At 40.3% G+C, this 23,202-nt stretch overlaps 1 protein-coding gene across 1 annotated transcript; it reads left to right on the top strand.

The window, feature by feature from the left end:
• Positions 1 to 383: 383 nt before the first annotated feature.
• On the top strand, positions 384 to 22,576 carry LOC146131806 (uncharacterized). The gene is made up of 15 exons (XM_083397061.1): positions 384 to 509; positions 5,448 to 5,609; positions 6,081 to 6,203; positions 6,428 to 6,580; positions 11,676 to 11,801; positions 12,249 to 12,368; positions 12,834 to 12,953; positions 13,421 to 13,543; positions 14,381 to 14,500; positions 14,980 to 15,174; positions 15,313 to 15,435; positions 16,749 to 16,871; positions 16,940 to 17,010; positions 20,166 to 20,261; positions 22,433 to 22,576. Exons 1-15 carry the CDS (start codon positions 428 to 430, stop codon positions 22,574 to 22,576), a joined length of 1,881 nt encoding a protein of 626 aa, XP_083253187.1. The 5' UTR covers positions 384 to 427.
• Positions 22,577 to 23,202: the final 626 nt, after the last annotated feature.

The raw sequence follows: 23,202 nt of genomic DNA on the forward strand, positions 1-23,202 counted from the left end.
CCACCTAAACTTCGTGTCTATATTACGAAGTGATGAAGTGGCTTTAAGCGGGAAATGCTCGTCACAAGTGCGCGGTCTTCCGTTTTCGTTCCTAGACGCACGACGCAAGGAAATGACAAGATGCACGTTTGCTGTTTTGCTGCTTTACTATCTAACTTTTACTCGCCTCCAACCTGCCATTAGTTCTCGGTGATATAATGTTTGTTTATGGTAGATTTTGTCTAAGCGGCCACTGGTAAACTGTGACTCTCAGTAAAGGATTACTTTATCAGTGAGAGCGTTAAATACGTTTGCGGGAAGCAATTAAATGATTAAATCAAACTCAAGGCAACCTTTTTTTGTGTTAATTCATTATATCAAAAGCTATATTTTCATAAGTTAAGGTTTTGTCTTGATTTGTTACTTTATTTTCTGTTAATTTTTCGGGATGACGCCGATATCTGTTGCTTTTCTTTTCCTGGGACTGATGATTGCAATTCCAGGAACAAGCCCGACCTTAGATTTCAGGGGTATGTTCTCTCAATTAAATTATGTCATCATAATTAAACATAATGATAAAACCTTTTGTTATAGCCGAGTTGCATGTTATAAACATTTTTATGTTTAACTAGATGAAATACCAGGCGTTGCCCAGGTCAAACAGGTTTTGTAACTGATAAAAAAAAACTAATTATACCGGTCATGTAAATTAATCACAGCTGCAATACGCGCGATAACATGCGAAACCAACCTGAACTTTCATGACAAAATGAAACAATATATTATACTGTGGGCTCTTCACTATATCATATTACAGTGCTTCTCAACCGCGACAGGCCTTTAACCAAATTTGCCACACGCGAACGACCAATTAGCCGTAACTTTCCGCGATAAAACGATTAAAAATGATCTAATATTCTAATTTTAAACATCCCTATACTGACAAGTACAAGCACGTGTCAGAAAATGGGTTACAAAACGTTGCAAAAAAGGTTTACATTCATAATAAAAAAACACATAACTTAGTTAGCTGGTAAATTTAAAAAATAGTGACACTTTCGTAATGTCTAGCTTGGTTTTCGTAATGTCTAGCTAGAGAGTTATGCTTGTGGTCCCCCAATGACTGCTCCGTCGCCCCCCAGGGGGCCGAGGGCCACGGTTGAGAAACCCTGGCATATTACGTTATTTGCACTACATGGCCATACGCGGTCGGACGGTCGGTAAATGAAAATTGAACATAATTACAGAGTAAGGTTTGTTTTTCAAATCTGAAGCCGCATATTGTAAGCCTTTAAAAAATTTAACAAACCAACCAGCTATAACTTACTGATTTGTCTCCGCTTTATAATTACACACTTTTTTTTAAAACTCTGAGCATAAACGCCTCAGCTTCGCATAGGCCAGTGCTTTTCAACCCGTGGGATGGTACGCACTTGTGCGGATGAAAAGACTCGTAATGCGGATGACTAACGTCGTGCGGATGAAAATGGCGCATTTTTATATATTCTTATGTGTAATAGAGTAATCAAATAAGTTGGTGCGCCCACTTATGCGTTACAGGCACAATAATATAGTATCGTATAGTGGTTCATTGTAGCTTAAGCTATTTATTTTATATCAGTTAAGGCTTACGTACACGGCTTTAATACACAAACCCTTTCATTGGTATTTTACAAACAAAACTAAAGGTTGCAGACTTACTGTGCTTCTTTTTTCCGAAATAAAAAGTGCGGATGAAAATTTCAAAGGTTGAAAAGCACTGGCATAGGCCAGGGGCGGGCAACTTCTCCAGTCGGCGGGCCTGATATGGGAAATGAAGTACTGGGCGGGCCGGATTCCTGATCGAAATATTAATTGTACTGCCATAGCCTATATGTTTTGTCGCATAATGGCGGTTAATGTTGTACTCTTTAAACACGGCACTTTTCATTGCACAATTTACTTTTCTTAACAAAATCCAAGGGAAAATATTGATTGTAAATTCATAATCTAATTTGGGAACACACAATAAGACCTAAAAAGTAACAATACCTAAAGCAGAAAATCAATAACACCTTAGTATTAACACCAACGACATAATAAACCAAATACGCAGTTATACCCACGACAGAATAAGAACTTATTGTCTAAATAAGATATACATCTGTCGAAATAAGTCCTAAATTGTTCGGAATCGGGCCTAAATGGCCAAAATAACACATGGGACTGTAGAAAGAGGGTATCGGACGATCGGGGGCCATTGGCCTGACATCGGCCGTTTTGGTGTCTAATTTTTAGCGCCCTAGTTTGAAGGGCGTCGTTATGGTGCCGCTGTTTTTCCCTTGATTTTCTGGCCCTGTTTGGGGTTTATTAGGGGAGTTAGTGATGTACTTAGGGTTGGGGTTTCGGGTTAAGTAAAATGTTTTATATACCTGATTTTGGTCATTTAGAACTTACTCCGACTGGTTTATACCTTATTCCGATTTTGACGGTATTACAACTATTAGATACTAGTCCTATGTTGGTCTTATTTCGATCTTATGGCTGAAGTCCTCTAATTGTAATAAACAAGGAGTGGGAGATTACGGCAGACTGTTGCCGCGGGCCACATTGTCATGTAACACCGGAAACTGTCTGCGGGCCGTCTGTTGCCCGCCCCTGGCATAGGCGATGGCGATGACTTTGTTTGATTCCTACGGTCACATAGAAGCTGCGTCCAATGTCAGTAAACTCGTAACCAAGGGGTCGGAAACCCCTGGCACGAAAAGTGGCACGCAAGGGAATTTTTCACAGCACGCCAAATGATTTAACGCGACCGTTATATCACCTTAAGAAAGTGCAACCATTACATCACTACCACATCATTAACATTATTGTTATATCACTAACACTAGCGCTAACCAAATAGTTGCATACATTTCCAGTTCGTGTCACAAATTAGTGTCTTAACTGTTGTATGTAACATTTTTTGTGAGCGGTAAACTTGTTGTTTACGGCTAACCGTTCGTATTACGTCACAATGCCCCAAAAGTGGCGTGACGTTTACAGTGTGAAAGCAGGGCATTCCTCATCAGTAGGGCGAATATTTTGTGACCAAAAAAATAGGAAATTTTGACCTAAAAAATTAAAATTTTGACAAATTTTGACCTGAAAATAATGAATTTTGACAAAATTTTGACCTGTTAAAAATACATTGATTTAAATATAGGCGTCGTTAATCACGCGTTTTTTATAACGTGTATTGCTCTAATAAAGATATAATACGGTTAAAATGACTTTGAACTTATATCATAATTTTTTTTTGATAAAATGAACGATAAATTTCAAAATAACTGAACGACCAATTTCAAAAAGCTGACTTTATTTTTTTTTTAATTTTGTAAGCGATTTATGTGCAATTTTATTTAAATTCAACTTACAAAAATATTGACAAATTTTGACCTAACGTGTAAATTTTGACAAAATTTTGACTTTTTTTGATCAGTGGTTTTCAACCGCCGGTCCGCGCCAAATTTCCTGCCAGTCCGCAATATATGTTTCAACCTTATATCTCAATTGCAAAATGCAAGATGTTGAAGGTTGCTTGTACATCAAATTTAAAACTTTAGTTACGTAATTCGCCTGTTCCGTAATTTGAATAGTGACGTAACGTACAGTTAATGGACTACTTTGGACTTTATCGTACGCCACAATCCTGCAAGTATTGTGCCCAACTGTTTAAAATTAGGCTACAACTCGTTTAAGTCTTAAACTTTTAATTCGTACTTAAAAAACTTCAGTATAGAACCACGTATGATGATATCAAAAAAACAGCAGCAAATTGCTCATTACATTGAAGTTTCCGTTATTTGCTTTTAAGTTGCATACTTTTGACGTAATTACATTTTGGGTTGATTTTAATTTTTGAAGGTCCACCGGTCCGCCAAATTTGATTGAAAGTTTTACTGGTCCGTAAGCTAAAAAGGTTGAGAACCACTGTTCTACATTAAAAGTAAGCACGTGTGTTTTTGTGCGACTGAGAAACCAACTAAAAGCGAAACTGATAGTTGACACTTCTAGGTATCGGCTGGAAAGCATCGAAGTATATTTCAAAAAGATAGGTAAATTAGATGTCAGATCACAGCAGGGCTGCGGAGTCGGGCTCGGGACTCAAGGCGGACAAATTTCAGCAAAACTGCAAATTGCTAAGGTGCAAACTGTATATTACTAATGTGGAATAGCATATGCTGGTGGCGTATTTTCCATAAGCCCTTCAAGTGGATTGCGGAATATCCATCTTGTTTAAGATACGTAAATTGTTGAAATACAGGCTGTAGAGTCGGACTCGGGACTTGATGAAATCGCATTTTCGGCCGGACTCGGGTTGTTTTTAACCACCTCCGCAGCCCTGGTTGCTAGTGCAAAACTAAACATATGGAAAATTGTTTGGCACGCGAGTTGTTAATATTTAGACATTGTTCATAAACTGGCACACTGAGTACGAAAGGTTGCCGACCCCTTCCGTAACCCGTTGGAAGATAAAATTAATTAATGTTAAAACAGCTGCAATAAACAGGATATTTTGCGAACTCTGCCTAAAGTTTGCGTGGTTAAACAACGGCAAGAAGGAACCATTTCAACCTAATAGCATTAACCATGAACGTTGCATTGCGTGGCGCTACACGTTCGGTAAATATAAATTTCATTACATGTGATGTGTTTTTGGGTTTACGTGTAGCCTATTATAAAACAGCAAAGTCACTGGTCGTCCCTTGCCTGTTTGCCTCTGATTTCGTCTGAAATGGATTAAATTAATGCTTTCCCACAATAAAACTAATAAGCATAAGGTCTGTGTAGAAGCTAAATTGAATCGACTGGCGTGGTATAAATTGTTATTGCTCTAATCTACGTAACTGTAAAAAATAAATTCAATTCTTAGTCTTGTAAGCTTAAATTTGTTTTAAGGTTACTTTGTGCACAGTTTTTTGTACAGTGCAAACATAGTGTAACCAAAAAAAAGCAATGTTGTGTGTTGCCAAACTGCATTCAACGTAAAAATTATCATTTTTTGAATTTTTTTGAATTAAAATAGTATTATAAAATCAAACTAAAACATGTTCAATTTGTTCCGTGTGCAAATGGTAAATGTATTTAAATATATTGTTTATTATCATTTCCCTTCTATGACTGTAAGAGGTTAAAAAGCAAAAGCAATTAAAATGCCACGCTTGGTCTTTTCCAACTTATAAATAAGCATTTGAAATTAAAACAACAAGGCAAAATATCAACAGTTTAAATCGTTCATCTGAGTTTAAACGGAGTTCTAAACCGACGTTTCGGCAACGGATATCAGCTGACCTCATCAGGGTTAATAATTGATTAATTTAATTAATACGAGAACGTAGACTTGCTCTTTAGCTTCTCCTAGCGGTATTTGATACAACTTCTTTACCGCCCCAAGCGGAAGCTCTGAAATATTGTTACTGAACGGACGTTGTATTTATTCTCAGTCACTTGCGACACTGATTTTACTGACTTGACCTACTCGGTAACTCCTGTGATCTGCCCTGGAGAATGCTGGAGACAATATGATCGAAATCAACTTTGCGGACTTGACAAGTATTCGGGCGGATCAATTTGCCTTGCCGCCATGCAGCTCGGCCTAGTTGACAGTAAGTAGGTCTGAAGTTTGTTTTCAGACAGTTTGAACTACAAACTCAATATTCGCCTCAAGGTTTGTTAATTTTGTATTTTTGATGTCACTTGAATAGAATGATCTTTTTTTACACGATTTTAAACTTGTAAGCTTAACTTATCTAGTGTAACTACAATAAGTGTATGCTGGATAATAAGTGTTATGTTGGATTGGATGTTTTCACTTCAGATGTAAAGAAACTCTAACCAGCGAGCAAAACTGCTAACCGAGACTTTGTGTGTTGTTGTTGTACAGCAACTTTTTGTTTGTGTAGATGTAGAAGAACTTTTATTGTTGTTACAAACCTTGTTTGTGTGGTTGTACAGCAACTTTTTGTTTGTTTGATTGTAGAAGATCTTTTATGTGTGTGACAAAAACTTTTTTGAGTGGTTGTACAACAACGTTTGATTTTGCAGCTGTACAAAAACTGTATGTGTTTAATTTACAGATTTTGGTGGCTTCGTTATAGTCTACAAAAACATGAACGTTTCTTTCAAACCCGTGGGCGGCTCAAGAAACGCAGTGACATCCCACAACTGCTCACGATCTAAAGTCAGCTACACATTCGACAGTAAGCGTCTTTGTGTTTTGAGTAATGTTTTAAATATGTTTGGCTTCAGACTCGGTGTCTAAAGCAGTTCTAATTATTTGTGTTTCGTATGTCAAGGACTAGTTTGGAGAACCAAATGATAATAAAAATCTAATTGATAACAACCAAATTATAACTAAAAACATTAGCCTGTCAAGAAATTGAAAGAAAGTTAGTCTTGTTTATTGTTCTTGTGCTTTATGCAGTAACCTGTGATACGAACGGGAATGCGATGCAAGATCTGAACGAAGCTACGTGTCCACCTGGATGCGGGAGTGGTTTGGTGCTGGGAAGCAACCCCTACCATGTCAATTCGTCGGTTTGCAGCGCTGCTGTGCACGCCGGGAAAGTGACCAGAGGTGTGGTTTGATCGGATGGTTTATTTGGGCTGGTACGGGTTAAACTGCCTGTAGAAATCAAGCTTTGCAATACTCAGCACTTCTTTCTATTATTACTTGCGTCTACAAGGACAATAGCGAACGTACAATTTTCGCACGGTACAAATCAAAACAGTAGAGAAATCGGTGCAGGTTTTCTGTAAGGCGAAAAAGTAAATTGTTAGCGCTCAATACTTCATAGACAAACAAAAAAGGTTACGAAATTAAACATACCAAAGTTTGATGTCTGGCGTGTATAGTGTCTTCAGTAATGATGCTGGTGGTGACTGCACCAAGCACCGCAAAACAAAAGCTTTATATATCAACTAAATTGGCCCCAAAGGCTAGAAGCTAGTTGCATTCTTTACGTGAGAGGCGCGCACTACCACGCCTAATTAAGTGAGTGTGCGTATGCGATGCGTCGCGCCATTATGCGCGCGCAAAAGCGAGAAATGGAGCAATAGCGAGAGGCAAAAAACTAACAAACTCCCCCCAAAAAATAGGGTACGATAAGTAACATATTTTTTATACAAAAACAAAGTTTTGCCGTTCGCGGCTAGCGTAATGTTCGTTGCTACGGATGTAGCGTGGAGGTTTGCTACTCAAAGAGTAGCATGGATGGACGTCAGGGATAATGGATGTACATCGGGGATCACCGTTTCCGATCATCGTCACTGGTCATCGTCTGCGGCTGCTGGAAGGATGACGCAAAGTTTTGCGATTGGTCGGGTCAATGTTGATCCGGATGTGGTAACATCAACGCTGCGGACAACTCCTTGTTTGTCCGGGTGCAATTTAACGATACGGCCAAAAGGCCAACGACCACGAGGAGTGGAGTGGTCCATTATTAGAACGATGTCGTTCTGTCGTAAGTTTTCGTTTCTGTCTAGCCACTTTCCTATTGCAATTATAGTACGCGGATACTCGATTACCCAGCGCCTCCAAAATGCGTCGGCGGCGTACTGTACAAGTCGGTAGCGTTGTCGGGTGTAGCAGTCGCTTGCATCGGTGACGAGCGGGGGAAGGCTGATCGCAGGGTTAATCTTCAGCAAGTGATTTGGAGTAAGAGGAAGGTCTTCTCCGGCTTCCAATGGAACTTTCGTCAATGGGCGGGAGTTCACGACATCTTCAACTTCTATGAACAGTGTGTGTATTGCGTCGTCGTCAAGTTGCTTGTCGGACGCCACTGCCAATAGAACTCGGCGTACCGATCGAATCATACGCTCCCAAACGCCTCCAAAATGACTAGCGCTCGGAGGATTGAAGTGCCAATTAATCTCATGTTGCCTGAAGAAGGTCTGTACGTGAACCAGATTCCATTCTCGTATTGCTTTACGCAGTTCTCTTTCTCCTCCCACCAGGTTAGTTCCGTTATCGCAATATATGTTGGTGACTGGACCTCGTCTGGAAATGAAGCGCCTCATCGCGTTGATAAGAGAGTCCGTAGTGAGGTCTGGGGCGACCTTCAAATGTATTGCACGAGTGGTCATGCACGTAAAGATATATCCGTATCGTTTCAAAGTACTTCTTCGATGTTTAACTTTGAACGGTCCGAAGTAGTCTACTCCGGTATGGGAGAAAGGTGGCTGTCGGATTTGAAGTCTAGCAGTGGGCAAGTCGGCCATCAACTGCTCCCCCGGTTTGGCACCTCTTCTCATGCAAAACAAACACTCGCGTATGACGCGACTGACTTCTACTCTGGCGTTCAAGATCCAATAGTATTGACACAAAGCATTCAGCGTGTGATTGACGCCAGAGTGGCCGGTTATGTTTCGATGTGTGTGGTCGATGATGAGGTATGTGAGACGCGAAAGCTGTGGGAGAATTGCTGGGTGTCTGGAATCGAAGGGAATTTGTGCTTTTTGCAGCCTTCCTCCTACACGTAATACCCCGTTTATCAATTTTGGGTTGAGTTTGTAGAGAGGCGTGGGCTTTCCCATTCGTCTAGGCACCGCGGACTTCATCCACTGCGGGAAGTTTTCGTGTTGTACATATTTCACTAGAGCTTCTTCTGCTCTCTGTAACTCTTCAACAGGAAGGGGTGAGCAATTAAGGCTGGCTTTGGGTTCGTTTCGTTTTCGGGACAATAGAAATGATTTCACTCGTAAGAACCACGCTGCGGCAACCTTCAGACGGTAGAGCGAAGAAAAGTGTAAGATTATGCGATCGGTAGCCGGGACGTCGGACGTACACAGGAACACTTGCTTTGGGGTCTTATCGAGGTTAAAGCTTTCATATTGCGGGGAAGCGGTCGGCGGTTGGGCAAAACGGTTCGGCCAATTGTCGGGAGAAAGCTGTAGGAAAGGCGGACCGTTGAACCACATGCCAGACTTTACCAGAGCTTGGGCGCACATTCCTCGTGAAGCTTGATCGGCCGGATTTAATTCTGATGGAACGTGCATCCAGTCGTAGGATTTCGTATGTTCGAGGATTTGCGATAGACGGTTTCGTGCAAATGTCGGAAAATTCTTGGTTTCTGCTCTTAACGATTGAAGTACAATTGAGGAATCTGTCCAAAAGATACATGGACAATCGTGGATTTCCAATTCTTCCTGGATACGGCGGGATAGCTTTACGGCATCCAGTGCAGCCTCCAATTCCAGTCTTGGAATAGTGTGTTTTCCAGCACCCGACAGCAAGGACTTTCCCATAACGAGTGAACATTTGACGTCACCTTGTTCATTAAACTTTCGTAAGTAGCAGACTGCGCCACGTGCAGAATTGGAAGCGTCAGCGAAAAAGTGAAGTTGAGTTCCTGTCCAAGGACGGATATTCAATGGTTCGAAGCAACGAGGAACCCTTACGTCATGAAGATGACGTAGGCTGTGGCGCCATGTATTCCATCGCTGTTCTTCGGAGCCTGTTATTGGTTCGTCCCAATCTACCTTCTTATGGCAGAGGTCTCTATAGATCAGCCTTGCTTCGAGTATGACCGGCGCTACGAACCCCAACGGGTCAAATAAGGAGTTCGTGATGGACAACATGACACGGCGTGTTAGAGGTTGTTCGGGGAAGCTGATTTCGAACTGAAACTCATCGGCCTTTACGTTCCATATTATTCCCAATACACGCTGCTGCGTTGCTTCGCCCAGTTTTACTTCCTGTACAGCCTTTGCCCTTTCTTCAACGGGAACGGATTCCATGACGTCATCACTTGTTGACAACCATTTTGTCAGTTTAAATCCGCCTTTAGCAAGTAGCTTTCGTAAGTCTTTTACTAGTTGGACTCCTGTAGTCGAGTCGTGTGCTGTGGCAAGGCAGTCGTCTACGTAAAAACCCTTCAATACGGTTTGCGCAACTCCAGGGTGAAATAATTTGCCGAACTGTTTGGCGGTTTGGCGCAAGCAAAATGTTGCTGGGCTTTGGCTGGGCTTTGGCTGGGCTTTGGCTGGGCTTTGGCTGGGCTTTGGCTGGGCTTTGGCTGGGCTTTGGCTGGGCTTTGGCTGGGCTTTGGCTGGGCTTTGGCTGGGCTTTGGCTGGGCTTTGGCTGGGCTTTGGCTGGGCTTTGGCTGGGCTTTGGCTGGGCTTTGGCTGGGCTTTGGCTGGGCTTTGGCTGGGCTTTGGCTGGGCTTTGGCTGGGCTTTGGCTGGGCTTTGGCTGGGCTTTGGCTGGGCTTTGGCTGGGCTTTGGCTGGGCTTTGGCTGGGCTTTGGCTGGGCTTTGGCTGGGCTTTGGCTGGGCTTTGGCTGGGCTTTGGCTGGGCTTTGGCTGGGCTTTGGCTGGGCTTTGGCTGGGCTTTGGCTGGGCTTTGGCTGGGCTTTGGCTGGGCTTTGGCTGGGCTTTGGCTGGGCTTTGGCTGGGCTTTGGCTGGGCTTTGGCTGGGCTTTGGCTGGGCTTTGGCTGGGCTTTGGCTGGGCTTTGGCTGGGCTTTGGCTGGGCTTTGGCTGGGCTTTGGCTGGGCTTTGGCTGGGCTTTGGCTGGGCTTTGGCTGGGCTTTGGCTGGGCTTTGGCTGGGCTTTGGCTGGGCTTTGGCTGGGCTTTGGCTGGGCTTTGGCTGGGCTTTGGCTGGGCTTTGGCTGGGCTTTGGCTGGGCTTTGGCTGGGCTTTGGCTGGGCTTTGGCTGGGCTTTGGCTGGGCTTTGGCTGGGCTTTGGCTGGGCTTTGGCTGGGCTTTGGCTGGGCTTTGGCTGGGCTTTGGCTGGGCTTTGGCTGGGCTTTGGCTGGGCTTTGGCTGGGCTTTGGCTGGGCTTTGGCTGGGCTTTGGCTGGGCTTTGGCTGGGCTTTGGCTGGGCTTTGGCTGGGCTTTGGCTGGGCTTTGGCTGGGCTTTGGCTGGGCTTTGGCTGGGCTTTGGCTGGGCTTTGGCTGGGCTTTGGCTGGGCTTTGGCTGGGCTTTGGCTGGGCTTTGGCTGGGCTTTGGCTGGGCTTTGGCTGGGCTTTGGCTGGGCTTTGGCTGGGCTTTGGCTGGGCTTTGGCTGGGCTTTGGCTGGGCTTTGGCTGGGCTTTGGCTGGGCTTTGGCTGGGCTTTGGCTGGGCTTTGGCTGGGCTTTGGCTGGGCTTTGGCTGGGCTTTGGCTGGGCTTTGGCTGGGCTTTGGCTGGGCTTTGGCTGGGCTTTGGCTGGGCTTTGGCTGGGCTTTGGCTGGGCTTTGGCTGGGCTTTGGCTGGGCTTTGGCTGGGCTTTGGCTGGGCTTTGGCTGGGCTTTGGCTGGGCTTTGGCTGGGCTTTGGCTGGGCTTTGGCTGGGCTTTGGCTGGGCTTTGGCTGGGCTTTGGCTGGGCTTTGGCTGGGCTTTGGCTGGGCTTTGGCTGGGCTTTGGCTGGGCTTTGGCTGGGCTTTGGCTGGGCTTTGGCTGGGCTTTGGCTGGGCTTTGGCTGGGCTTTGGCTGGGCTTTGGCTGGGCTTTGGCTGGGCTTTGGCTGGGCTTTGGCTGGGCTTTGGCTGGGCTTTGGCTGGGCTTTGGCTGGGCTTTGGCTGGGCTTTGGCTGGGCTTTGGCTGGGCTTTGGCTGGGCTGAGCTAGGGTAGGTTAAACTTGCTTGACCTCAACTAGGCTTTGGCGTTTTACACAGCACAAGGCGGTTGTAACGATCACTCAAATATAATCGTACGTTTCCCTTCAGCGTAAACTGTTGTTAAATCTTCAGAAAATGGAGGCGAAGTGACCTTTTTCAAATTACACGACGTGAGATCAAACTTAAATGGATCATTGAGGAACGGAGTGAAAAGCGGTGGTTCTTCGAGGTCATCTGTTAACATCTTTACATTCGGATGTGAGTTAAGTAGATATGCTTCTAACTTTAAACTAGGGTGTTTCTAACTTTAAACCAGGCAGTCGTGTAATAAAAACATTTTGACGTGTTCATTGCTTATTTTCTTATTGTTCGCTTAGTAGTTCCCAACCTCATATGGCCTTAACAAAAGTAAAATAGATTGCGGCACCCCTACCATAAATTTCTATAATTAGTTTACTGTGTTGTCACCTTAAACATATCTGGAATAACAAAATCAAGTGTGCACATGTAGGAAAACTCCTTTTAAATTATTGTGCTTTAATCTTTCACAAAGAATTGTACCAAGAGGCTTACAAATGCAGCAAAGATTAGATTCTTATAACTCTCAGCACCCTTGAGCATTACAAACGGCACCCCAGGGTACCTTGGTATCCCAGTTGTAAACGCCTACTCTTCGAATGTGTCACCTGTTTAACCTGTTTTCAGTTTTCAACGAATGTAAACTTCCAACCAAAGTCTGTCAGAACAACGCTACATGTCATGATATCAAATACGGATTCGGCTGCAGCTGCACGCCTGGCTTCCAAGGAAGACTATGTGACACAGGTAAGGTTAAACAGCTCAACGCATTTGGCGTTAAATAAATCGCCTGAAAAACTTTGTGAATAGGTTTTGCTTCAAAGGCAAATATTTGACATTTAGAAAAGCGCCTTGTTTCGTCTAAAAGATAGAGTCATGTCTTTTTTGGGATTCACTTTAGAGTCATGTCTTTTTTGGGATTTACTTTTATTACAAGCCCTACAAATAGAAACAAAAAATAATATTTTATTTAACAAAGCATCGTTTACCTTATTTATTTTTAGTAATGAGCTAATGACAAATTTCAAACATAAGGTTGTGGCATAACAACTTCATATTACGTTTTCTGTGCCTTTATTTCCCTGCAATGTCATTTTGCCGTAATTTATATTTCCCGATGTTTTAAGGAGCGTCAATCTGTGAAGCCATCACCAGTAAAAGAAGTTACAATTAGTGGTTTATCAAACGTTAGTAAAAACTATCTTTGTTCAGATATTAACGAGTGTGGCCACGCTGGTTCGTGTGATGCGAATGCAGTTTGTTACAACACGAAAGGATCATTTATTTGCACTTGCAATACTGGTTATAGCGGCGATGGCAAGATATGCACTGGTAAGTTTAAGAAGGACTGGAGTCGGCCTGAAACAACTCGACTCCAACTTTTTAGCCCAGTAATCCATTTTACGTAACCTAAACAGAAGGGTGGATATCCAGCAATCCACCCAAACGGTTGTCATATAACTTATCCAACCAAAATATTCCACCAAATTCTGTTTCCACATTTTAGAGTTTGCCGCCTTCGGTTTTGAACTTGGTACTGCGCATGCGCGGTATCCACATGTCTATAAAATTACAATATACAAAAAATCCACAGTCAGATGATTTAACAATCATTTTAGACACTTAGCAATCGTTATAGGCTTCATCTGATGATTTGTTAAAACCAAACATTGCTATCCCTACAGACATATGAATTATTACATACCAATTAACCAACTAATTTCCAGCGATTTCGATTATAACAACAGGTTGATGCAACATTATAAGGGCCATAATTTTTATAAACTATCTTTGTTCAGATATTAACGAGTGTGGCCTGATGGCTGGTTCGTGTCATGTGAATGCAACTTGCAACAACACGAAAGGTTCTTTCGTCTGTACTTGCAATCCTGGTTATAGCGGAGATGGAAAGAATTGTAGTGGTAGGTTTGGCGTTAAAGAATTTAGGTTAATTGAGAAAACCTATAGTTTGTTTCTTTGAATTTCAATTAAATTGCTCCACAATAACAGAGGCAAAAACAACTGCAATTTGCAACACTATTTTTAACTACGGTACTTCGTACTTCAAATTACGATTGCTACAGGGCTTTCGCAATTATAAATGAAACGAATTGTTTTCAAATCGGAGTCAATTTAAACGAATGAAAACATCCATGAACGTATTGTTTAACGAAATCAAACAAATCTAAGAAGTTTAAAAACCGCCCCAAAACAACTGCGCGAAGCATTTCTAATCAAAATAAACCAGGCAACCGTGAAGTTTTGTTCCTTCCGTGGGTAATGAAATCTCGATAAAATCTCAATAACTCTACTTTCGGATACTTAGATAAGTTCGAAATTAAATTTGCTCTTTCTGCGCAAATTTTTTTTTAAACAAATATGTTTTTAATGTTTTCAATGAAGCAAGATTCGCTTCTAACAAGGTGTTTTTGCCAATTTTAACATGACAGGCACAACAACGAAAATAACTTGCGACCAGAAAGGAATTTGAAATATCCGTTTATGACGTAATTTTGTGTCGTCTTGTTTAATTATTTCGACTCTTCTAACAAAAATCCTCGAGCAGCCCCTGAAATTGCCGGGCAGACGTTCCAGGGTTTCAGTTGTTAGGTTTGCAGAAACACAACATTTTAATTGAATGTTACCAAATTTTACAAAGACATTACTATTTATTAGAGAAAGCGCCCAATCGTAAAATAGGCGCGACATTACACAACAACAACTAATTTATTATATTGCTTTAACCCATGTTTGTTCAGATATTGACGAGTGTAGCCTGGCTGGTTCGTGTCATGCGAATGCAACTTGTTACAACACGAAAGGATCATTTAGCTGTGCTTGCAATGCTGGGTATAGCGGCGATGGAAATAATTGCGTTCGTAAGTTGTGAACATTTTGATTGTAGGTTTCATGCTTTTGAATAGTCTCAATAAGTTTAGATTATTACTTTTCGACCGGTGACACAATTACTCTGACGAGCAGTTTTATGACGCATTTAATTAAAACGTGTTAATTTCACCGTTAATTCGTCACTTTTTATTTAGAAATCCACAAACGTTGCTCTCTTTCTTATTCTTTCAGCATCTGCAACTATCGTGGCTGTTAAATTGTCCATTCAGAAACATTTTCCTAATTAATCAGTACTGACTAATAAATACCTCGGTAATGGACTTTAGTTTGCTAGCACTTAAGTTAAGGTAAATCCTTTCGATTAAAAATGCGTTTAGTCAGTGGTCTAATCCATATCGACATATTTCATCCGTTGGTAAAAAGTTGCAATTTAATTTAAGGGGAGTCTTAAGGTTCGTGGATATTAGTTAACCAATATATGATAATCCATTGTTTTGCATCTTGAAAGCTTTTTACTGCGACTTTGCTCCGACTGTGAGCAACGGAGGTTCGGTCACCCCCACTCTCCCCGCTTCTCCTGGTTACCATGGCAACACCGTTGTGACGTCATCGTGTGCCAACGGATTCGAGTCAACTTCTGGCTCCAAAACGTCGGAGTGCAGTGCGACAAACACCTGGACACCAGCCTCGTTAAGTTGCACAGGTACAACTTTAATTGTGAAATAGCCTACTTATTTTCTAAACACGTTAGCTTCAGTTGTAAATTGACAAGATTTTGGGCGGCCGTTATCTTCGTAGGATTTTATCACCGAGGTTGTAAACGTTTAAAACTATCTTTGTTTAGATATTGACGAGTGTGCCCTGGGTGTTGTTTCATGTCAAGCGAATGCAGCTTGTTACAACACGAAAGGTTCATTCACCTGTGCTTGCAATTCTGGTTATAGCGCCGATGGCATTTGCATAGGTAAGAGCTCTCTGTGTGAAAAACAAATTATGAGTTTCGTTTAGCTGGTTCCAAATTGTACAAACCGTTGAACCTCACACAATGTGATAAGGATTTAGGGCAAACTATACTGAAATTTCAACAACTAATGGTTTGAGGAAAACGATAAGTGATGAATACCATATGTTTGAAATGGCTTAAAGGGGTTTATTGTTTCGTTAATTGGAAATCGATAGAGAAATCTACCATCTTAAGCTATGTTTTGTGAATAAACTACCTCATCCATATCTACAGCTATAAAAGGATGCAAAAACTACGAAAGCAACAAATGAATTAAACTGATCTATTTTAAAACTAATCGACAACCTTTAACAAAAATATTAGAATCAAAAAACAAATCGATTTAAAACTAAAGCATTTACCTTTTATTCACCTCTGCTTGTCCAACCTTGTAAAAACTTTCATTCACCCTTTAGTAAACCATTCACCAGTTTAATAAACACTGATCTAGCTTACAGTTTTTCATCAACGAAAGACAAGTATACACTCATAAAGAGAAACAATGTTACATCAAAAAAATGGCTAATGATGGGTTTTACCAAGGATACAAAAATATGCAACTTACTTAAAACTAAGCCCAGTTAGGTATCTTTAGAAAGTTAATCCTGAAACTTATGTTATTCATGGGCGATTTTGGATTTCATAAAGGTACACTCTCTTATACATATGCCACAGTAAAGTAGCACTAAATGTGTGAAATTAGAAATCACCTTTACCCTTACAAGATGAATTTCGACCTTTATTCCTGATCGGTAACAGCTCTATACTCTAGCAAAGCTGATAATTCAGATCAGATTCTATTTATAGGTGTAAAATATTTCGCCAATGAAGGCATTGTCAGTAGGCTATATCTTAATTCGAAATACACTGACGATGCCTTTGCCGGTGAATTATATATATATCTTTAATCAAGGGTTCTTAAACTGGGGTCCATGGACCCCCCTATTTTTCTAAGGAAAATAAATTATTTAAAAATAAAACGTTTTTGAACTGAATGTATGCAGACTTTGTTTTACTTTCACATTTTGTTAACCGAAAACTGCAGATTTCTGAAGTCTATTTGTATTGTGACGTCAATTTATGACGTCATTTCTAAAAATTTCTTGCCTAACGTGGTCCACGCGGAGCAAAAAAAAATTTTAGGGGTCCGCGGTGAAAAAAGTCTAAGAACCCCTGCTTTAAATAGTCTTGGCTAGACTATTTTGCTGTTATGTCACAGTAAACTAATATTCACCAATAGTGCTCGACCAATATCTTAATGTATTTTTCTTAAGATTGTTACGCGGGTGTCAAGGATGGAAGGGTGAAAGACGCACAGATGACAGCTTCAAGCTTTCACAGTGCCTACCCTCCAAGCAAAGGCAGACTTGACGGTTCTGTTTCCTGGACAACAATAAGTGCGTAACCTTTCACATTCAAAGTCCTATATTTACTCAGTGTCGTTAACACTATTTGATATTTTTAGATAGCAAAGTTGGAGAATGGCTTCAAGTGGATTTTCTTGGAAACAAAACAATCTATGGAGTTGTAACGCAGGTATTGTATTTTGTTGGTTTGAGAGATGTAAGCCTTGGAGGGAGTGTTTGGGGGTTGTCGGTCGATTTTATTAATACTTCCTTAAGAAAAAAATTAGGCGCTAGAATTTTTGAAGCGTCGGACAATATACTAGCATTTTAAAAAACATTTCTGACAAACAACACTAGTAACCTATCGTAAACACCACGGTACGCCCAACGAATGACACGTAACTTGGACACATGGAATAATACAGTGGATATTCCCCTGGTGGAATATAATAACATCGTAGAATACGCCACGCAAATATAGCAGCACCGTACTATAAGTTATATCGTATCGTGACGTCACAAAGTTGCGTCATAACCTGACGTCACAGGGTTACTAACTTACGTTATTAAGACCTCTACACAATTCGATTATTTGTCGCATATCACTTTATAGCTTGCTAAAAATTTGTGTTAAAAGACAAAAAAATTTTTTTTTTTATGAAGTGCTTTTTCGAAATTATAAACCTTGTTGTCCGAAAAAAAGGTTACGAAGCCCTGTTGTAAATCCGGCAACCTTTTTTACTTGCGACACGCGACACATTTACAAGTTTTAAAACATTCGACGGCACAAATTCAAACATATACTTTCAAACAAAGTATCAAAGCAGCTGAATTCGAAAGAAGAACTTAATTGTTTCAAGTTTTTAAACTACCGCCACTTTAAACTCCCAATCTTTCTAAATTATCTATTATGCAAAACTAATCTCGTTAATCCCTAGTTTTCGCACTCGTACAAGTATATAACCTTTTTACTTGGTTTCTGTTCAGCCATACAGCTAATCGGTTAATGATCTTAACAACTCGATCGCTAAAGTCGGTTTAAAATTGTCAGTATATCAAGCAAAGTGCAAATCTCTTTTAGGCGTGCCTAATGCGTCACGTCCCCATCTAAATTAACATTGTTTTCATTTCACTTAGCCGAGACCTAACAGAAATTCCAACCCCACTTATTACCCACCCCTGGCCCCAATCAAGGACACACAGTCAATTATCCCAAACCGTCTTTCTGCAGTTTTCGGTGTGTAGGCCATTTAGTTGTTATTCCGGTGAGTTTAGGTCTTAAATTACCAGGTGGTTCAGGTCTTATTCCGATAGGTTTAGGTCTTATTCCGACAGGTTTAGGTCTTATTTCGACAGGTTTAGGTCTTATTCCGACAAGTTTGGTCTTATTTCGACAGGTTTAGGTCTTATTCCGACAGGTTTAGGTCTTATTCCGACAGGTTTAGGTCTTATTCCGACAGGTTTAGGTCTTATTCCAACAGGTTTGGTCTTATTTCGACAGGTTTAGGTCTTATTCCGACAAGTTTAGGTTTTATTCCGACAGATTTAGGTCTTATTCCGACAGGTTTAGGTCTTATTCCGACAGGTTTGGTCTTATTCCGACAAGTTTAGGTCTTATTCCGACAGGTTTGGTCTTATTTCGACAGGTTTAGGTCTTATTCCGACAAGTTTGGTCTTATTTCGACAGGTTTAGGTCTTATTCCGACAGGTTTAGGTCTTATTCCGACAGGTTTAGGTCTTATTCCAACAGGTTTGGTCTTATTTCGACAGGTTTAGGTCTTATTCCGACAAGTTTAGGTCTTATTCCGACAGATTTAGGTCTTATTCCGACAGGTTTAGGTCTTATTCCGACAGGTTTAGGTCTTATTCCAACAGGTTTAGGTCTTATTCCGACAGGTTTGGTCTTATTCCAACAGGTTTAAGTCTTATTCCGACAGGTTTGGTCTTATTTCGACAGGTTTAGGTCTTATTCCGACATGTTTGGTCTTGTTCCAACAGGTTTAGGTCTTATTCCGACAGGTTTAGGTCTTATTTCGACAGGTTTGGTCTTATTTCGACAGGTTTAGGTCTTATTCCAACAGGTTTAGGTCTTATTCCGACAGGTTTGGTCTTATTTCGACAGGTTTAGGTCTTATTCCGACAAGTTTGGTCTTATTTCGACAGGTTTAGGTCTTATTCCAACAGGTTTAGGTCTTATTCCGACAGGTTTGGTCTTATTTCGACAGGTTTAGGTCTTATTCCGACAAGTTTGGTCTTATTTCGACAGGTTTAGGTCTTATTCCAACAGGTTTAGGTCTTATTCCGACAGGTTTGGTCTTATTTCTACAGGTTTAGGTCTTATTCCAACAAGTTTGGTCTTATTCCTACAGGTTTAGGTCTTATTCCGACAAGTTTGGTCTTATTCCGACACGTTTAGGTCTTATTCCAACAGGTTTAGGTCTTATTCCGACAGGTTTGGTCTTATTCCAACAGGTTTAGGTCTTATTCCGACAGGTTTGGTCTTATTTCGACAGGTTTAGGTCTTATTCCGACAGGTTTGGTCTTATTTCGACAGGTTTAGGTCTTATTCCAACAGGTTTAGGTCTTATTCCGACAGGTTTAGGTCTTATTCCAACAGGTTTAGGTCTTATTCCGACAGGTTTGGTCTTATTTCGACAGGTTTAGGTCTTATTCCAACAGGTTTAGGTCTTATTCCGACAGGTTTGGTCTTATTTCGACAGGTTTAGGTCTTATTCCGACAAGTTTGGTCTTATTTCGACAGGTTTAGGTCTTATTCCAACAGGTTTAGGTCTTATTCCGACAGGTTTGGTCTTATTTCTACAGGTTTAGGTCTTATTCCAACAAGTTTGGTCTTATTCCTACAGGTTTAGGTCTTATTCCGACAAGTTTGGTCTTATTCCGACAGGTTTAGGTCTTATTCCAACAGGTTTAGGTCTTATTCCGACAGGTTTGGTCTTATTTCGACAGGTTTAGGTCTTATTCCGACAAGTTTGGTCTTATTTCGACAGGTTTAGGTCTTATTCCAACAGGTTTAGGTCTTATTCCGACAGGTTTGGTCTTATTTCGACAGGTTTAGGTCTTATTCCGACAAGTTTGGTCTAATTTCGACAAGTTTTAGGTCTCGCGGACTTGTGGTTGCCGACTACTTGTATAGATAATGTAAAATAGTATGGGGTCTTTTTGCCTAACCACTTGTTGTTTTAGGGTTAGGCTTTTTATTCTCCTAATGCAATGACGTTATTTACTGTTTTTGCAAGTGCATTGCACTGATTATAAGATGGGGAAAAATAAACTTGAAACTTGATATTGTTGCTTCTTAGGTCTCACTGTGTGTTCCTTTTTTAGGGTTATACATATGGGAGTTTTGTTACCAAGTTCGAGATGCAGTACAGCACCGATGAGACAAACTTCCAATCTATTAAAGAGGGCTCAACAACAAAGGTAGCTATTTCTTTATATTTGCTATAATAGTCTCTCGCTTTTAGCATTTCGACATTTATTTACCTAACTTTATGTTTTCTATAGTCAAGTGATACAGCGCTATAAGTTAATTTTATTTTTTTTAACTAATTATATGAAATAAGTATTAAGAACTTTGCGCGCCCAATTGGTTTTGGGCATAATCTCCAAAAGTTGTGACTACGAAGTTTATATTTTTACACAGTTTTTTGTATAGCTTACACCTTTCCAGAAAACACACTTCATATTTTTGAATATTAAATTTTTTTCAATAATTTTTGTCAAAAGTGTGTTTGCTGGAAAGGCGGACTTTAATTACGAAGAGCATTTTTTTGAACTTGAGCAGTTATGAATAAACAGTAAACACCCATTCCAAACGAATTTAAACATGATTTATGGCTTATTTGGAAGGTTGGTCCTCCTAATTTATATCGTTAAAATTTGAAGTTGATGGCTCAACAGTTAAGGGATGTTATACCTTAATACTAATATTCTTATTTTGAAATTAAGTTTTTTCAATATTTTTCACTAAAAGCATGTTTGCTGGAAAGGTGTGAGCCAGTGGTTCTCAACCCTTTTTCTTTCGTGGCCCATTTACGTTGTAAAAAAAAACTATGGCCCAATATTCTTTTGTGAAAGAAAAAACTTTACAATAGGTTTAGCACAAAACACAGCAGAACATGTTTCAAAACAGATTATTTATTGAACCGTGCATTAGTAAGTTACTTGCGGCTGTACAATAAATTTACATTCCTTTTTAATTCCTCCATAAGCCATTATTTCTGTAAAATTAAATATAGTGACACAAATGAAACTAAATCTAACTTTTTTAAATTGGTCTGTGGCCCTCATTAAATGTTCTTATGGCCCACCAGTGAGCCATGGCCCACTGGTTGAGAACCGCTGGTGTTATACAAGAAATTGTGTAAAAATTTTAAACTCTGCATCTATACAAGAATTGTGTAAAAATTTCAACTCTGCATCATCACAACTTATTGAGATATTGCCCAAAACCAATTTATGTTTTTTATAATAACTGATGACCTTTCTGGTAACGTTTTTTAACACATTTTTCTGAGACTTGACTCGTCAGTAATATTGGATCATTTTGATTCGTGATTTTAGGTGAGCAACTAGCGTGTAATGCCAGGTGCAATCATTTCACAATTTTCTTAAAAGGCAGTTTTTCTTAAAGGGCAGTAAGTTGCAAAAGAAATATTCCATCATAAACCACAGGAATGAAAGTACTCGAAGGGTTACTCGAGGTCAAATTTAGACCAGTATATATTCAGCGAGGTTATGCACAGCGTACTTGTCGTGCAACAGGCACGTATTAATTAAACGAAAACCGAGAAATTATTTCAACGAATGTAATAATACTAGTAACATTCGCATGGCTCAGTATAAAACAGAGCCGAATATAAAAATACCTTGGCGGAGTCCAACAACTGCCTTAATTTAAATTCAAAATACTGATTTGTTAATTTTTTAGAAAGTAGGCCTACGTGCATTTACTCTCTGAATAATAGCTGTATTTGTTATGAAACGACAAACCACTAAAATATTCATCGAATCCTTTGTATGATATTCAAATTTATTTCTGGAATAAATTATAGCCTCTTTAAATTTTGACTTTTCATGCGTTCTCTTTGCGCCAGTTTGCTTTCCAGGTTATTCTCTATAGCAGTGTTTCTTAACCTTTTTTACTTGGGGGCGCACCTAGAGACGTATGAAAACGTGGCGGCGCACCTTGCGAGCGAAGCAAGCGCGAAATTTTTGAGTTGTACCGTTATTTCTTTTAAATTGCTTGCAATTTTTTCTAAGGGACTCCAGCCTTTTCTTTATGGTAGCCTATTATAGATTAATTATCTGATTTAGATATTGTTGCTCTGTAGCTCCTATAGCCTTAAAAGGCTTGTGGAATCAATGAGCTAAGCTTAATAGGAAAGTAAAAAATATATGTTTTATATAATAGGACCTATACATTATTTTTTCCTTTTGCTCGCGGCGCACCTGGCAGCCTTCCATGGCGCTCCGGTTGAGAAACGCTGCTCTATAGGTTAACAGCCAACAGATAAAAGCATTCAATGTATATATCAGATTTGTGGGGCGAGCCTACAGATTTATAATTTGATTTACATTTATAATTACAGGTATTCGACGGCAACGTGGATGAAACTAGTCACAAGATCAACCGATTTCCAACTCCAATTACAGCACAATACTTTCGACTGGTTGTTATCTTAGCTCAAAGTATTTATTATCCTTTTCTTAGATTGGAATATCTCACATGCTAAATAGTATTTCAGACAAAAGTCCCGTTGGAAAAAATGCGTCGGGATGCACGGCATTTCTTTTTGTTTTTAAGTTTAAAATAAATCTCCTTTTATTGAAATATCCTCAGTGAACTTTAAAAAATCTATTTGTGTGGAGATGACGTCACATAGTTACGTAACCAAAAGTGACGTCAAAACACTTAATCTTGACAGCCCTGGATAAGCCCCAGTCATTAACTAGATTTTCCGATTAAACTTTGGTCTCCATTTAAAGTGATTTGTTTGCAACTCACCAGCACTTTAATGATGTAACATGAAAAAGTTTATTTTATATATTACCTGGTGTTAACTACTTAACAAATCTTTCGATCATGCAAGCAAGGTACGCTAGAAAAATCTAGCCTACAGTGAGATTCGAACTCACGACCTCGGTCATACCGAGAGCTTTACCAAACGAGCTTACAGACTCAGAGAGTAACGATTTAAGAAACAAACATATTGGTTAAGTCTGCGATGGCTTTCGGTGTACTAATGATACGTAAGCCATAATCGTTGGTCAAAAAACAGGTTCAGAAGGAATTTATCAAAGTTGTTAAACACATATGTGTGTGTATCTTTCATCGTCTTGTTAATGCTTTTCTTTGTGC

The sequence above is a fragment of the Ascidiella aspersa genome, chromosome 9 (assembly GCF_963924565.1).
Source record: "Ascidiella aspersa chromosome 9, kaAscAspe10.2, whole genome shotgun sequence".
Taxonomy (NCBI): Eukaryota; Metazoa; Chordata; class Ascidiacea; order Phlebobranchia; family Ascidiidae; genus Ascidiella; species Ascidiella aspersa.

Bases quoted from the DNA above. Each gene is read 5' to 3' on its own strand.
- LOC146131806 (XM_083397061.1), top strand. From the start codon at position 428: ATGACGCCGATATCTGTTGCTTTTCTTTTCCTGGGACTGATGATTGCA. The intron at 510-5,447 runs GTATGTTCTCTC...ATTTATTCTCAG, and splicing joins CCCGACCTTAGATTTCAGGG to TCACTTGCGACACTGATTTT. The intron at 5,610-6,080 runs GTAAGTAGGTCT...TTTAATTTACAG, and splicing joins GCAGCTCGGCCTAGTTGACA to ATTTTGGTGGCTTCGTTATA.